Genomic DNA, 15,884 nt, shown 5'->3' with positions numbered 1-15,884 from the left:
GGATCAGTTTATTTGATTAAGAGAAGTAAATTTGATCAAGAGAGTAATTCTATGTTTCGATATGTTGTGTTTTGTGCATTGTGATTACAGGTCAAGATTCGAGGACCGGTCAACCATTTCTGGAAAACCACTGTGAGTAATAGTAGTGTAATGATATGTTATGCTTATATGTTATGTTTACATACTTTGACATGTTTTATACAACTTATGTTTTATTGGAGATGATTGAATGTTGGATCACAATGGCATATGAAATGGGCACGAGGCCGTTTTATTATTATGATTGGGCTCGAGGCCATTTTGTTACCATGTGATTGGGTCTGAGGTCATTCTGTTACCATTTGATTGGGACTGAGGTCGTTCTGTTACCATGTGATTGGCCTGAGGTCGTTCTGTCATATGTGGACCTGAGGCCATTCTGTTAATACGTGATTAGACCTCAGGTCGTTCCGCAATAAGTGGGCCTGAGGCCGTTCTGAAAACGTGATTATGAATAACGCTATACTTAACGTGACTATGATGAATGCTCTTATTTAATTCAAACCTCTTTATTGGATTCTCTTTACTTTACTATTATTCATTGAGCTTCGCTCACTCTGTATTTATGTATATTTACATAGGTGATCAGCTCGGAGGTCAGCCCTAAGTCAGTTTCAGAAAACTTTTGTGGGACCTGTTTTGCTAAGCCTCCAAAATTGGAGCCTTTTGTCCTTTTTAAAAAGTTCCTTTGATGCCACATTTTAGTTAAGTCTTTGATGGCTTTTGTTGAACACTTGGTTAATATGTAAATTTTGGGTTGTGAACTTTATATATATATATATATATCAATATGACTTGGACCTGTATGCAGAAGAACTGTGAACGTGAACTCTTTATATGGCATGATTAATCCTGGCATATATAAGCACTGCTCAATGGACGTTTTGTTATTTATTTTGCTTCCACTTTAGGCCCCAATATGATTTAAATGTTTTAAGTTTTTGTTTTGAGGCCTAAATGCAGGCTGGTCATGGCCTAAACTTTTAAGGACAAGTTTGGGTCGTAACAACCTAAGTAGCGTAAGATGTAAATTTAAAATTAGTATGCTATGAGTCTATATAATAAGTTTTATCCACCTATTTCAATTGTGAGTAATTCGTTTTAGGTATGTAAGAGAATTTTTACATTTCTCATATTTGATAGGTTAAATTACATTGACCGTGATTGCAGCTTGGAAAAAAATAAAAATTAATTTTACAATTTTGATATACTTGTGTTCGAGTTTATTAAAATTTTAATTCATATAGCATGTAACATTATTTTTATTAATAACTTGTTAGTTATATATATGAAAAAATGGTAATACTATCACTTTTACACTAAAATATATATGTATACTATTATACTAAGTGAAGGCTGGATTTTGTATCCAAGCCTTTACTAACTTCTTCTTATGGCACGTGTCTCTCATTTCTCTATTTAAAACAAAACAAAACAAAAAATAAAATAAAAATTAGTTAGATGGGAGGTATATGACTCAAGCCTATGACCTTTGATCTAATTTAGAAGGCTCTTATCATCTGAGTATTATACAATATATAATAATTTTTTGAATAATGCTATGTGTATCAATTAATGTACTAACTAGTATATAATAGATGATGTAACATAATTTTAGAGGTTTTGGGTATTTGTAATTTGTATAATAGGTAGGGTCAGTAATAATAGCATAACACTAGTAGGTACACTAGTGTGTACATTTATTAGTGCATGTGGCACCACCGTAATTTTTTTATTTGTACTTATTTGAATTACACAGTCATTGCATGTGCGAACCATTAGTTTTTCCTTATGTCTTAACACCACTATTTATGTTAGTTTTGGTTTCTTTAGTTTTATTAAAAAAATATCGGTGTAATTATGACAAAAAAAAGAAAAAATTACACTCATCTCCCTAAAAATCTGAAAAAAAATATAACTAGTCTCACAATTTTTTGTATAATTACAATAGTTTCCCTTAAATTTTTTATTCACATAATTATGTTAATTTATTTTCATCAATAACTCGTTAGTCAAATAAAAATAACATTATCATCTCTTTTATATTAAAATATATATTTATCTTTATTTATTTAAGTGTCTCCCTATAATCTGTATTAGTTTTGATCATTTTACTGTTACTATTAAAAAAAAAGTGGTATAATTATATTAAAAATGTGAGACTAGTTATATTTTTCTCAAATTTAAAGAGAAGTGAGTGTAATTTAACCAAAAAAAATATTAAGTTATTATATTTTCTTCAGTTACATCCTGTAATTTAGGCCTTGTTTGGTTTGTGTTTCTCAAAAAATTTTGGAAAAATTTTTCTACAAATAAGTTTTCAAAAGTAATCAAACCAAACAAATTTTTCCAATTTTTTTTTTTTTCAAAACTTGTTTGGTTTTCAAGTTTTCCAAACAATTCTCTCTCTCATACACATCAAATCAATCACTTTTTTTCAAAACTCTCTTTCAAAATAATTTTTCAAAATATCTTTTGAAAAAAAATCAAACCAAACAAATTTTCGTACTTTTTATTTCAAAACATGTTTCTCAAATACAAACCAAACAAGCCCCTAGTTTCCTCAATTTCACCTCAATAACATGGCTCATCCTCATATGAAGTAGTTTCAAACTCCTCTCTCTCTCTCATCTTTATTTCTAACCGCATTTAATTCTACATCATTAAGATTAGACAAGTAAAATTAGAGAATAGAAACCTGATTGAGACCCCCACTCCCCCATCCCCCACTACCCCACGCACATGTAAGGATTGGTGATTAAAAAAAATAAAAAACTGACAAATCACATCTCTTTGGAGTCCGGATCCTCTGCCATGGTTTCCTGCAGTGGTCCCTGCCATGCTCCAAAACGACGTCGTTTTGGAGCATTTTTTTTTTATTTCCTCTCTGTTTTCCTTCTACTTCTTCTTCTTCTCTCTCTAACCTCTCAAACAAGCCTAGCTCGCACTGTCCCTTCAGAGCAAAGTCACTCTCTTTTTCTTCACAGCCTCTTCTCTCTCCCCCCCTCTCTCTCTCTCTCTCTCTCTCATTCAATGCTTCTCCACCATTTTTAGCCGTTGCTTCTACTGCCTAAAATCCCAAAAAAACAGAACTCATTTCAGAGAGAGAGGAGAGAGAGAGAGTAAAGGTGGGTTACGTTGTGAAGAAAATCTTTAATATCTTTTAATTTTGTTTCCGTGCTTCTCTTGCTATATTAACTGCCCTGCCAGTCCCAAGTTCCAACTTTGAAGATATAGCAAATGGGTCAGTTTTATTTTATTTTTTTATTATCTCATTGATTGAATCAATTTTTTTGCAGAGATTACATGCCCTTTTGAGAGTGTTTCAAAGCTTTAAGTTTGACAATGGAAGACAAAGACCCAGATTTTTCTTCTCACAAACTTCCCACAACCACCCAGATTTCAAAACAAATATTTGTTATTATTTGTTACCAAAATCAAGGTAAAAAGAAATCCCTAAAAAAATTCACAAAACACATAATCATCATCGCCCTCCCCCTCTTCATCGCCATCGAATCCGTGAGTTGAGAGCTAATTCTTTGTTGATGAAGGATGTGAGCTTCAAGTTGAATGCACGTCTGTTTTGAATCTGGTTTTGGATATTGGTTCAGGTCAAAAAGCTGATAGAGAGGTTAGTGAGAAATCAAGAAGAAGGAACACAGGGAGGAAATTAAAAAAAAAAATGCTCTAAAACGACGTCGTTTTAGAGCATGGCAGGGACCACCGCAGAAAACCACGGCAGAGGATCCGGACACATCTCTTTGAGGGTCACCCACAATGGGGTCCGAATTATTTTTTTTAGAGAATAAATATATTTAAAAAAAAAATATCCCTGTAAATTTTTGAAAGGACTCTTCATCTGCATCACGTGCCGTCTAGATTCAGTCACGTGTTCGAAGGGCAGAATTTCTGATTTGACAAAAAAGAGTTATTGGAGATGAGGTTGCCATTGAAGACACCTGCTTGGCCATAGCTTGCCTATTCTTGTCCACCTCACTCAGCACCATTGGATTGGGTCCACCCCCAGATTTCCATTCTCTGGTTTCTCTACCTTCTCTTTTCTATTCCTCACCATCAATCTCAAAACCCCCTCTCAAAATATCTCTAACATTCTCAATACCAATACAAAAACCCCCCCAACAAACTCAAGAACAAACAGTACACCATTTGATTCCATTCACAGCCCAAATCCATGGCAACCCCTTTTTTGCTCCAATCAAACATCAAATTGAACCCATACCCTCTTTTCCATCCATACCCAATTCCAATTCGATCCCCCATTAAACCCATAAAAAAATCGCCAAACTTTACCAAAAACTACTTCAAATTCAACAGAACAACCTCTAAACTCAGCGTGAAATGCTTTTTCATGAGCAACAACTCCATGAAAAAAAGTGTGGAATTGGTTAACGAAGAAAGAGCTTCGAACCCATTTGAAGTTATTGCCAAATCCATATTGGAAGCCCTGAAAGCTCTCCAAAAGCCCACAATCGCAGCTGTTTTGGTGGGGCTTTTGTTGATGTATGATCCCAATTCGGCATTGGCTGCCTCTGGTGGGAGGATGGGAGGCAAGTCCTTTTCGTCGCGTTCTTCTTCGTCTTCTTCTTCGTCGAGGTCGGCTAGCCCAGGGTTTTCATACTCTGTGCCTTATTATGCACCCTCACCATTTGGTGGTGGTGGGTACTATGTTGGGCCAGCAGTTGGTGTTGGTGTGGGTGCTGGGTCGAGTTTCTTTCTCATTTTGATGGGTTTCGCCGCCTTTATGTTGGTTTCCGGGTTCTTATCTGATCGGTCTGAGGGTGGTGTTCTCACTGCTACTGAGAAAACTAGTGTTCTTAAGCTGCAGGTATACCCTACATGAGTTTAACTGATTGGTTTTAATTAATTTCTAGTTAATGGATGAACAATTGATGATTGAATTTACTTGACTTAGTAGTAATGAAATTGGGTTTTATTGCATTTGCTTAAGTTGCTAGTATTTATCTTGTGGATGTAAGGCTAATACACAATTTCAAAACTCAAAAATGGTCCTTTGTTTTTCGTGGGTATCACCACGTGGTTTAATCCCGATCGCCTCATCTAGAATAGAAGGCGACTTGTTACAACTTGGATTTGGAGGTCAAAACTTGTTCAATTGGAAACTCATTTTGGAATGTCAGGAATCAGGATGCAACTTCCAAAGAAATTTATGGGCAAATCATTGGGAAATGTTTCTAGAGCATTTTGGTAACTACTAACGCAAAAATATAAGAATGGAAACTTCTAGTCACCCTCTAAACTTTTTGAAAATACTTGGGAGACATGGGGAACTTTGAGAAAATGCCTTAATTTTTTTATTTTGGTCAAAAAATTATTTCTTAAGTTTACACTTCAGCTGTAATACAACTTTTCATATTGTTCCATATTAAGTTTAGAAACTTTTTTTTTTTTTTTTTTTAAAACTATAATTTTAGCAAAGTTCGTACAAGTAAATTTTGCTTATAAACTTCTATATGATTTCATGTCACATTCTACGTATTGGTTCCTATGGTGTTTTTGAACTAGGTTTGCTGCTTCTATTCCTCTTACTATTTATACCTTCCACTTCACTTTCTCACAACTATGGTCTAGTAGCCATTTTCGGATTAGTGGATGTAAGTTGTAATATTGAGTCCATAACTATTACCTAATTTGGCTTATTGTTGGGTTCTTCTTTCAAGGCCAAGTGAACATGGGATCTAATTGTTGAGAAGTTTTAAGAGGTGAGTGGCAGGATGGAAATGACGAAAACTTACTGAAAAGGGAGTTAATTAAGGACATCTTTTTACACCTAACATTTTTCATGCTGTTAGAATTTACCTACACCTACCACCACCAATTTACCCTCACCTACTCCTCACCTACACCTACCACCACCAATTTACCCTCACCTACTCCTCACCTACTACCCAAACCCTCTCCTATATAATGAGCTACTCTGAATTGTAATATATAATATCAATCTTGTAACAACATCAATCAATCAATAATATATCAATTTTAACATAGACCCACTTTAATTATATTTATCATTATTCTCTCATATTTTATTCATCTCTCTCTGTCCATCCAACCTTCTTTTATTTTATTTTATTTTATTTATTTTTTTTTCACACACTGTGATCCACCACTCCATGATCCACCATCCGTCAACTTTTGTCCCCCTCTTTTCCTTTCTTTTTCATTTCATCTTGCCCACCGACTTTTTGCTCAAAAAAAAAAAAAATAATAATAAAAAAAAACATAAAAATAAAAATAAAAATAAAAATCAAATTTGCACAACAACCCATATTTTATTCATCTCCGGGATCACCCCCGCTCACAATTTTCCACCAAAAAAAAAAAAAAAACAAAAAAAAAACAAACACAAAAACACAAACAAAATACAAACAACCAACCACATTCACAAGTGGGATTTTTCTTCTCTACTCTGCCGCCGGTCTCTTCTTTTTGCCTCCGTCCTGAGCGGGCCTTGACGGTGTTGCCTCCATGCTTCCTAGACTACCAAGCAAGTTGCCTCCCCCCTGCTCCTCCACTGCAGCATATGGCGGACCTCCAAATCGCCACATCACGGTGGCCTTCCGCTTCAGCTCCTTATTTTCTGCTTTCAGCACACTTATCTCTGCTCGCGCATCCTTATACATGCGTTGGAGCAGAGCCAGCTGGGAGGTTAACTGCTGCACCTCATTTGTCCTACTCTGCAGCCGGTTCGACAAGTTTGTGACCGCCGTCATGCTTTCCACACATACCTTCAAAGTATACTGATTGGCCTCCACATCCGACAGCACTGCCATTCTTTGCTCCACAGACCGCATCGGAAAGTTCAACGGAGTATACCCAGCGGTGTTTGGTTGAGGTTCCAGTGCCACCGCACCAGTTATTTCTCTTGTGGGCTCGTTCAGTTCTGGAAAGAGCGTGAGCAGGTTCTGCGTAGCTGGACGGGAAGAAGAGGCCATGTTTTTTGGGTTGCTAAGTGTTTCAGCGAAATAGCAATTTCAGACTGGTAATGTTCGGCAGGGTTGGTGACAGAATGGCAACAAAGTGTTCCACAGTTTCTCTCTCCGCAGAGGCAGAGTTTTTTAAGCGAAGGGTTGGTTTCAGAGGTTTCAGACTGGTATGCCTCAGCCTCAGCCTTCGTCTTGGTTAAATAGCCGAGGCAGCCACGCGTATCGCGCGCCTCTTGCCGCCCGACAATCTGGCACGCCTTTTCATGGCACATTTTTTGATAAAGTGGACACGCCTTTTGATGGCACGCCTTTTGATGAATTGGGCACGCCTTTTGATGGCACGCCTTTTTGAAAAATTGAGCGCACCTTTTGAGGATGCGATTTTTTAAGGGTCCGACAAGACTCTATAAACTGTCCCGACATTTGATACCGGTTAGCTTTTTTAAGGGTCCGACAAGACTCTGTAAACTGTCCCGACATTGATTCCAGTTAGCTCCTTTATGGGTCCGACAAGACTCTGTAAACTGTCCCGACATAGATTCCGGTTAGTTTCTACAAGGGTCCGACAAGACTCTGTAAACTGTCCCGACATAGATTCCGGTTAGTTTCTACAAGGGTCCGACAAGACTCTGTAAACTGCCCCGACATAGATTCCGGTTAGTTTCTACAAGGGTCCGACAAGACTCCGTAAACTGTCTTCTACAACGGTCCGACATGACCCCATAAACTGTCTTCTACAACGGTCCAACATGACCCCATAAACTGTCTTCTACAACGGTCCGACATGACCCCATAAAATGTCTTCTACAACGGTCCAACATGACCCCATAAACTGTCTTCTACAACGGTCCGACATGACCCCATAAACTGTCTTCTACAACGGTCCGACATGACCCCATAAAATGTCCTCTACAACGTTATGACACCCCCATACAGTGTCCTCTACACCGTTATGACACCACCATTCAGTGTCTTCACCAATGGTCTGACACGACCATACAGTGTCTCCTATCCTTTTTTTATGTATTTTCTTGTTTTGTTCCTCTCTTCAAACTCAAGTTGGTTAGTTTCTATCCTCCTTGAGTTTGCGGGGGGCTGTTAGAATTTACCTACACCTACCACCACCAATTTACCCTCACCTACTCCTCACCTACACCTACCACCACCAATTTACCCTCACCTACTCCTCACCTACTACCCAAACCCTCTCCTATATAATGAGCTACTCTGAATTGTAATATATAATATCAATCTTGTAACAACATCAATCAATCAATAATATATCAATTTTAACACATGCTATTCTCCATTTTAAAGGTGCGTGGAGAAGCTTTGGTGAGTTCTGGGTCTCTCTCTATCTCTCTCTCGTATGATTTCGTAGAAGGGGATGTCTTCTCTTCCTTGATTAGTGGGATTAAAATCTAGGAATTTTAGTAAGTGTAGCTGAGCCTCATTAAGTAAGTTGTGGATATAGATAATAATATATGGCAATAGTTGTGGAAGAGAAATATGGAAGGGGGGAGGGGATGATTTGTGAATCCAGTGAGAGCTTCTTCTCATGGTGTGGGTCTGTGAAACTATTGGGCTGGAGGAATTTTCTGAACATATTATTTTGAAATGGCTATCAAAAGCTGGTGAGATATTGGGATGAAGGATGTCCTTCTTGAACATCAAAAATCATTTCTGCTGGGGATCAACCCCAAAAAAATAGTAATAATAATAATAAAAATAATAAGAAAACAAAAAACAAAAACTAAAATAACTGACAATAAAGTCCAAAACAGTATAGTAGCTGCATTAATTTTTAAAGTTTTTTATGAATAAAGTATTAATTCATTTCTAGTTCCTTCCCTCACCAATAATCTCTATGTCTTGACCAAAACCCTATTGCGGGGGCTCTTTATGGCCATGGCTTTAGGTTTTTTGGATAAAAATTGGATAATGGTTGATGAGAAGTTTTCCTAGCATGCTAATTTTGAGATGGGACAATGCTTGAAAGTTATGGATGTAGCATAGGGATGTAAATTGTAAATTTCTAATATTGTCAATGACACAAAGCTTACCTAATTGGCATTGTAACATATAAGTACTCATTGACTTCTATTTTTTTGACTGACTAAAATCTTCAAAAAAAAAAATTTTGGATAAATAAATGATAGTACTTATTGTCACCATCATAGTAAGATATGATGTTCAATTATGATTTATTTTATTTTATTTTTATTTTTATTTTTTTAAGACTCAGCCTAGCCGTTTCTTGAAGACTCTCTTACAATTGTCTTTTTCTTAGGTTGGCTTGTTGGGGATGGGGCGGTCACTTCAAAGGGACCTTAATCGGATTGCTGAAACTGCTGATACGTCCACTTCAGAGGGTCTGAGCTATGTATTGACAGGTAAAACTTGTTATGAAGTGCTTCTGCATTTAAATTATTGAAATGTGTTTTCAGTTTTAAGTTGTTTAACTGGTGGATTTGATTTATGCTAAGCACACGAGGCATGTGATTCACAATTAAATTTAGTGGAGATATAGGTACTACCAGCAAAGTTTCTTGTTGGAGCCATGTTTTGTCCGTTACATATATTCTGCTTTAATTTTTTCATGCATACATCATACATGAACATGTTTGTTTGCATGTACTTTAGATTCTTGGATATGATTTGGTAAAACTCTTATGCAAATGTTTGCCACAAGATACTTGTCTTTTTCTTTGGATAAGTAAGATTTTTTCTTGTACTGATGATTGTGATTGGCCCCATTTCTTTGATAGATTTTTATTTAGGAATTTGGCTTTGGCTCTTATATTAGTTACTTCAGTTTAAATTATTATCTTCAGCGTGTCAAGCTACTTATATCCACTTCATTAGTTCTATTACCCCGACAATGCAGCTCTTATTAGTTGCCTTTTGCTGCAGAGACAACACTTGCTTTGCTTCGACATCCTGATTATTGCATCTGTGGTTATTCATCTGTAAGTTAAATGCCATCTCCTCAAGTATTTTGCATCTCTATAATGCTATGTTTCAATAGCTGGATTCCAGATTCAAACATTTGTAGTCAAAATTGTTGCTCTTCATATCCTTTCTTTTACCTTGAAATTTGCACTTTTATGTTCAATATGTTGGAATAGCACATGCAGCCTATATATTTGGACTGTTACAGTTGATATATATACCATCCATACGCTTATGTCTCCTGTTGGTTGCTTATAGTTATTGGTTGATGCTGAGGTGCTTATTTGTTGGTTGCAATAAATTGTGTACGGTATTGTTCTTGTATATTGCCTTTAACAATATATCAGTAAGTCTGTGTTTGGATATATGATTTGGGTTTGCTATTTGTGGAGGGAAAGGAAAAGGTGAGTGAAATGTGCATGAACTATAAGCTAAATTTTTCTCCATTTCCCTTGCCTTTTCCTTTCATTTCGCCTGAGTGTGCATTCTATGAATCGAAGTCCCACATCGCTAGACAAAGGGGATGTGTAGTGTATAAGCGTGAGGGCACTCTCACTTGATGACCTAGCTTTTGGGGTTGAGTTATACTCAAGATTGTGTCGCATGGTATCAGAGTTTGAATTATCTGTTGACGATATTTTTGGAAGGGCACATTTTAATTATGATTTTGCATTTGACAAGCCTTTAATTATGTTTCGGTAGTATTGAACACGTGCATTTTGCACTTGTCACATGTGGTGCAGGTGGATGTAAAGCGTAGCATAGAAGAAGGCGAGAAACGATTCAATAAACTTTCGATTGAGGAGCGTGGAAAATTCGATGAAGAGACACTGGTCAATGTGAACAACATAAAAAAGAAAAGCACAACAAACCAAAGAGCCAGTGGATTTAGCAATGAGTACATAGTGGTAAAAACAACTTAGAAATTTGTTCTTTGAGTATGCTTTGGACTTCTTTCATTTCTAGTTGGACAGTGAGATTAGACCTTGATAAAAGCATCTCAACACCCTTCATTTTTGGTTAGTGGTTTGTGCTTAGTGCCTTTGGCTTATGTTTGCATTGTTCTTCTACTTATTATTATTTAAAATTGATATTTCGGTTTGCTTCACTTGAATGCAATTGTTAAAGGATGCTTTTAAGGTTTTGTAAATTTGTTGTCCATTTTTCCAACCTAAATAATTGGGACAAAGTTTTCTGCCATAGGATGTCCTTACAAAATTGAAGGGTCTTGTTAAGAGGCTTAAAAAGATTGTAAATTTTAATGTCACACGTTAAAAAAAATCCAAATTAAAACCTGTGGCTATGTACTTAGTGAGGTAGCCTACATCAGCTTATGGTTTGTATGGTCTTTTGGAGGCTTTGTTCTATATGTATATAACTATTGAACATTAGCATGTATATTTTTCCAATAGAGTTTGCTATATTATGATTTAACTAATTTTGTGATTTGAAAAGTGAAATTTTTCTTCTACTCCCAAAGCTCATTTTTCAGCCCAAATTATCATTCCTTCTGAGTAGTTTTAATTTCAGATAACAATCTTGGTGGCTGCTGAAGGAGTACATAAATTGCCCGCCATCAATGGCAGTGCAGACTTGAAGGAAGCCTTGCAAAAGCTTGCCTCTATCCCTGCAAGCAGAACACTAGTAAGAATATTAGTAATGTTTGGTTGTGTTTCATTTTCTTCATTTTCGTTTTTCATGTTTTTAGAAACAAAAACAATGAACAGCCCATCATTTTCATTGTTTGCGCAAAAATAATTTTAAAAAATTTTAAAATAAAATTTTATGGTCTTTCCTAAAAAGGGGTTGTTTAAACAAGTTTATGTGTATTCTGAAAAATGAAAACAGAAAACGAAAATACAACTGTGCCTCTTCCTCCTCGTTTAATTCAGATTCATTTACGTGCAGGCTGTGGAGGTGTTGTGGACTCCTCAGAACGAAAATGACACTTTGTCGGAGCGCGAATTGCTTGAGGATTACCCGCTCTTGCGGCCTCTATAAATAACATATTTTGCTACCTTATATTTTTACAGTTAGAGATATGAACTCAACTGTTTTTTAGGATCCTGAGTACAGTTAGTAAAGAGAAAATTTGTTTATGGTACAGAAAAGTTCACTTGTGTAAGATCAACTGCATATAATGTTGTACTTAATTTGTATACTTACAAATAGAGAGTATTCGCTATGAAGCAAAAGCTCTCTTTCACTACTAGCTCTGTAAATTTTGCCCATTTTATATCTAGTAAATCTAAGTGCATAGAATGAGACAGAGATGTGAGTGGGAACACTCTTTATCTCACATGTGTCTCATTCTGTGAAAATCTTATGTGTCTATAGCATTATTGTTTTATATTAGGAATTCAAACCCCTAAGCTTATCCAGTAAGAGCTTGTTCTCATTTATGCAAATTAATGATTTGATTCGTTCATTTGGCTCTAGTTTTAAATGACTCCGAGAATGGCCTATGATTTATTCTATATTTTTTGGGAAATGATATGATTAGTTTATTTCCTTTAATTTTCTTCTTTGTGATTGGATTGTCTTGAGTTGACCAGTCTTACGGACATAAGACCTGTTGTGAGGTTCATTTTAATGATTTGAACAGGACATTTTTTAGATTTTTATGTGTAGAACATTTGTGAAATAATTAGATTGAGTTCGGTTTGATTCTTCTTTGAACGATTCTTTGATGAGTTGACTGGGTGACAACTTTGGAAATAAAAATATACTCACTGTTTCAACAATGGAAGATTCACTTCTTTTTTTTTTGATGTATTGGAAATAAAGCAAAAAACATGGGACTAAGCCCTCTCCTTAACTATCCCAATCATGTCAGCCACTAACAACTCATTAATCTCAGTTGGGGGGATCATTAACAACTAATATGTCTTCTGGTTGGGCAGCGCCCAATTTTGCTAGAGCATCCGCGCATAGGTTTCCTTCACGATAAAAATGTTGAGCTGTTCATTGGCAGCTATTGAATATGATCCTCGCATTTTCCACTAGCCCTCTGTAAGGATGTTTCTCTCCAAGGCCTTCTACAAGCAGCTTGACTATTTCTTGAGCATCCGTTTCCACTAGGGATGTAAGAAAAACCAAAAAAACCGGCCAAACTGATTGAACCGGACCAAACCGAATGTATTTGGTCTGTTTTTTTTAAAAAAAATCGGTTTGTGCGGTTTTTAAATTTGAATTTTTTCAGTTCGATATCGATTTAAGCACCTTGTGCACCGATCTAAACCAAAATCAACCGCTTCAACTTATATTGTATATAATATATATATATATATATAATTTAATAATATAATGATATTAATAAGTATAATAAATTATTAACATTAGTTAATTAACCATATCATCTTTATAACCTAAATTTGTAAACTCTTATTATATATAATAACTCTAATTCATTATTCTTGAAACCTTAGTATTTTCAAACTTTTTTTGTTTTATTTTTGATAATTTAGGAATTGAAAAGTATGTATTAAATGGATGGATTGGATATGTTTAAAATGGGAGACAAATAACTAATTTAATATTTTTATATAGATTAATGATTATATTTAAAAGTGGCTCAAGTTTGAAAAATCCTAAACCGATTAAACCGTACTAAATCAAACCGTTTCAATCGGTTCGGTTCGGTGCGGTTTGATAAGAGAAACAGTCTGTATCTGTGTTCAAAACAATAAAAACGGACATTATCCATTCGGTGTAATTTTTTTACTTAAATACCGACCGTACCCAACCGATTACATCCCTAGTTTCCACAATCACTTTGTTGAAGCCTTTTTAGAGAATGATTGTTAGACCTTTATACACCGCCCATAGTTCGGCTTCAAGACTGGTGCAGCTTTCCATCCTCCCATAATAGCTACAAATTCAAGCTCCCCTCTCATTCCGAATGAGACCGCCAAACCCATTTGGTCCCATGCTCCAATTGCTTCCATTTGTGTTCAATTTAAGGGTACCTGCAAGAGGGAAAATCCATTTAATTAGTCTAAATGGAGGTCTAGGATTAATAATAGATATGCTAAAAGCAAGATCAATTTCAATGGAATAATCAAGAATAAATTTCAAACTCTCAAATTGATTGGACAATTTATTTTCAAAAACTTTCAGGTTCTTGTTTTTTCAGATTTTCCATAATCTGACTAAGAAGATAGTACTCCATGAAGACTTGGCCCGAAATTTATCATTTGTTTTAGAGTTAGAGATCAGCCAGTGTATCCAATTCTCATTATTAGTCATCTGCAGATACCTCTGTTGGTTTTGGATAGCAGTCCAAACTTCCTTAGTTTGAAGCATGGTCTAAAAAGATGGTTCAGATCTTCAGATTCACAGCAAAATGGGCAACAAGAATTATCTGAAAGGCCCCTTTTCATTCTTATGTTGTTAGTAAGAAGTTTTCCGTGTAAGATAGTCCACAGAAAACCTTTCAGCTTCTGTGGAACTTTCTTTTTTCACAGCCATTGTCAATCCACGTCTTTTCCATCATATTCCGAAGCCACCTCATAAGCACTAGAAGTGGAAAATGAAGTATCAGGAGCCCCCTTTCCAAACTAGCTGATCCAGGTTAGGATTATATTTAGGGGGTTTCTCTTTAAAAATGGAGGCAGCCACAGTTGAGAGGAGAGTTTGATTAATAATGTTTACATCCCAATCACCATCCTTATCAATGATATCCCTAACCTTGGACATAGTAGTATTGGCTAGTGTGAGAGAATTTGAGGTCATGACTTCCTCAATAGGTTTCTTCCCACACCACCAATCTTTTCAAATGTTAACACTAGTACCATCACCAATCGATCATTTTGCACATTTTCTTAGGATGCTTCTGGATTTTAGTATATCTCTCCACACATGAGAGGCTCTACTATTCTTCTTCCAATTTAGGAAGTGGTTACCTTTCAAGTACTTGGCTTTTAGCACCTCTATCCACATCCCTCCCTCATTGTTAATGAGTTTCTAGCCCAATTTTGAAAGTAAGGATAGATTATGGTCTCTAGCCTTCTTAATGCCAAGGCCACCATGAATTTTCTTTTTCTCTAGGGTATCACCCCAAAGAAAATTTCTATTAATATTGTCAATATCATTGCACACTCTTATAGGTAGCTCCATAGTTTGCATAGTGTAAGTAGGTAAAGCAACAGTAACAGATTGGACAAGTGTAGCTCTTCTTGCCATAGATAGGACACTCATTTTCTAACCTGCCAACTTGTTTTGTAATTTCTCAATTAAAATGTCCCAAACTCACTCTTTCATTCAAAAGTGCCCAAGTATTTACCCAGGTCAGATGTTAAAGGAATGCCACATCGTGCACTGAGGTTTTTGGCCTTCCTAGGATCAAGGCTAGGGAACACAAAAAGTTTTGATTTCTGAAGGTTAATCTTGAGCCCAATTATGAAACTGAACTCATTCATAACTTCAGTAATAGTAGTACAATTTTTAGTGTCCGCATTAGCAAAAAATATTAAATCATCAGGAAAAAAGAGATGAGTGATACAAGGTCCTCCTCTAGTAATTGAGATGCCTTTCCACTTCTTATCCTCCGCTTTACGACTTATTGTATTAGACAACCGTTCCATGCACAAAACAAAAAGGTACGGAGATAAGGGGTCACCCTGCTTTAGGCCTTTCAAGGGCCTATACTACTCAAGTGCTTCGTCATTCCATAAAATAGATGTTTGCATTGAGGTCACACAACACATAATTAACTCCACCCAATTCTCATTAAAGTTAAATTCAACAAGAGTTTCTTTCAGGAAATGCCAGGAGATATTGTCGTAGGCCTTCGCAAGATTAATTTTCAAAATCATATTACCCATCTTACCTTTTCGTAATCTCATAGAATTGATGGCTTCTTGAGTAATAATGATGTTATCACTGCTATTTCTACTGCTCTAGTTTGGTCGCACAAGTTTATCAAGA

At 36.0% G+C, this 15,884-nt stretch overlaps 1 protein-coding gene across 2 annotated transcripts; it reads left to right on the top strand.

Moving 5' to 3' along the window:
- The first annotated feature begins 3,932 nt into the window (after window positions 1-3,932).
- Window positions 3,933-12,384, top strand: LOC114281521 (myelin-associated oligodendrocyte basic protein). Of its 2 annotated transcripts, none has more exons than XR_003635939.2 (6): window positions 3,933-4,885; window positions 9,295-9,397; window positions 9,918-9,973; window positions 10,700-10,975; window positions 11,487-11,600; window positions 11,865-12,384. XR_003635939.2 is itself a non-coding variant. In XM_028224016.2 (6 exons), the coding sequence occupies exons 1-6, from the start codon at window positions 4,232-4,234 to the stop codon at window positions 11,955-11,957; spliced, it is 1,185 nt and encodes a 394-aa protein (XP_028079817.1). In that variant the 5' UTR covers window positions 3,933-4,231; the 3' UTR covers window positions 11,958-12,384. The 2 variants fall into 2 exon arrangements, 1 of the variants encoding a protein (XP_028079817.1); XM_028224016.2 differs by having other exon boundaries at window positions 10,700-10,864.
- Window positions 12,385-15,884: the final 3,500 nt, after the last annotated feature.

This window comes from Camellia sinensis, chromosome 5 (assembly GCF_055761805.1).
Source record: "Camellia sinensis isolate YWXY chromosome 5, ASM5576180v1, whole genome shotgun sequence".
Classification (NCBI taxonomy): domain Eukaryota; kingdom Viridiplantae; phylum Streptophyta; class Magnoliopsida; order Ericales; family Theaceae; genus Camellia; species Camellia sinensis.
The sequence above is the reverse complement of the archived record's forward strand: the minus strand, read 5'-3'. Positions and strand labels throughout refer to the sequence as shown.

Bases quoted from the DNA above. Each gene is read 5' to 3' on its own strand.
- LOC114281521 (XM_028224016.2), top strand. From the start codon at position 4,232: ATGGCAACCCCTTTTTTGCTCCAATCAAACATCAAATTGAACCCATAC. The intron at 9,398-9,917 runs GTAAAACTTGTT...CTTTTGCTGCAG, and splicing joins TCTGAGCTATGTATTGACAG to AGACAACACTTGCTTTGCTT. The intron at 11,601-11,864 runs GTAAGAATATTA...ATTTACGTGCAG, and splicing joins TCCCTGCAAGCAGAACACTA to GCTGTGGAGGTGTTGTGGAC.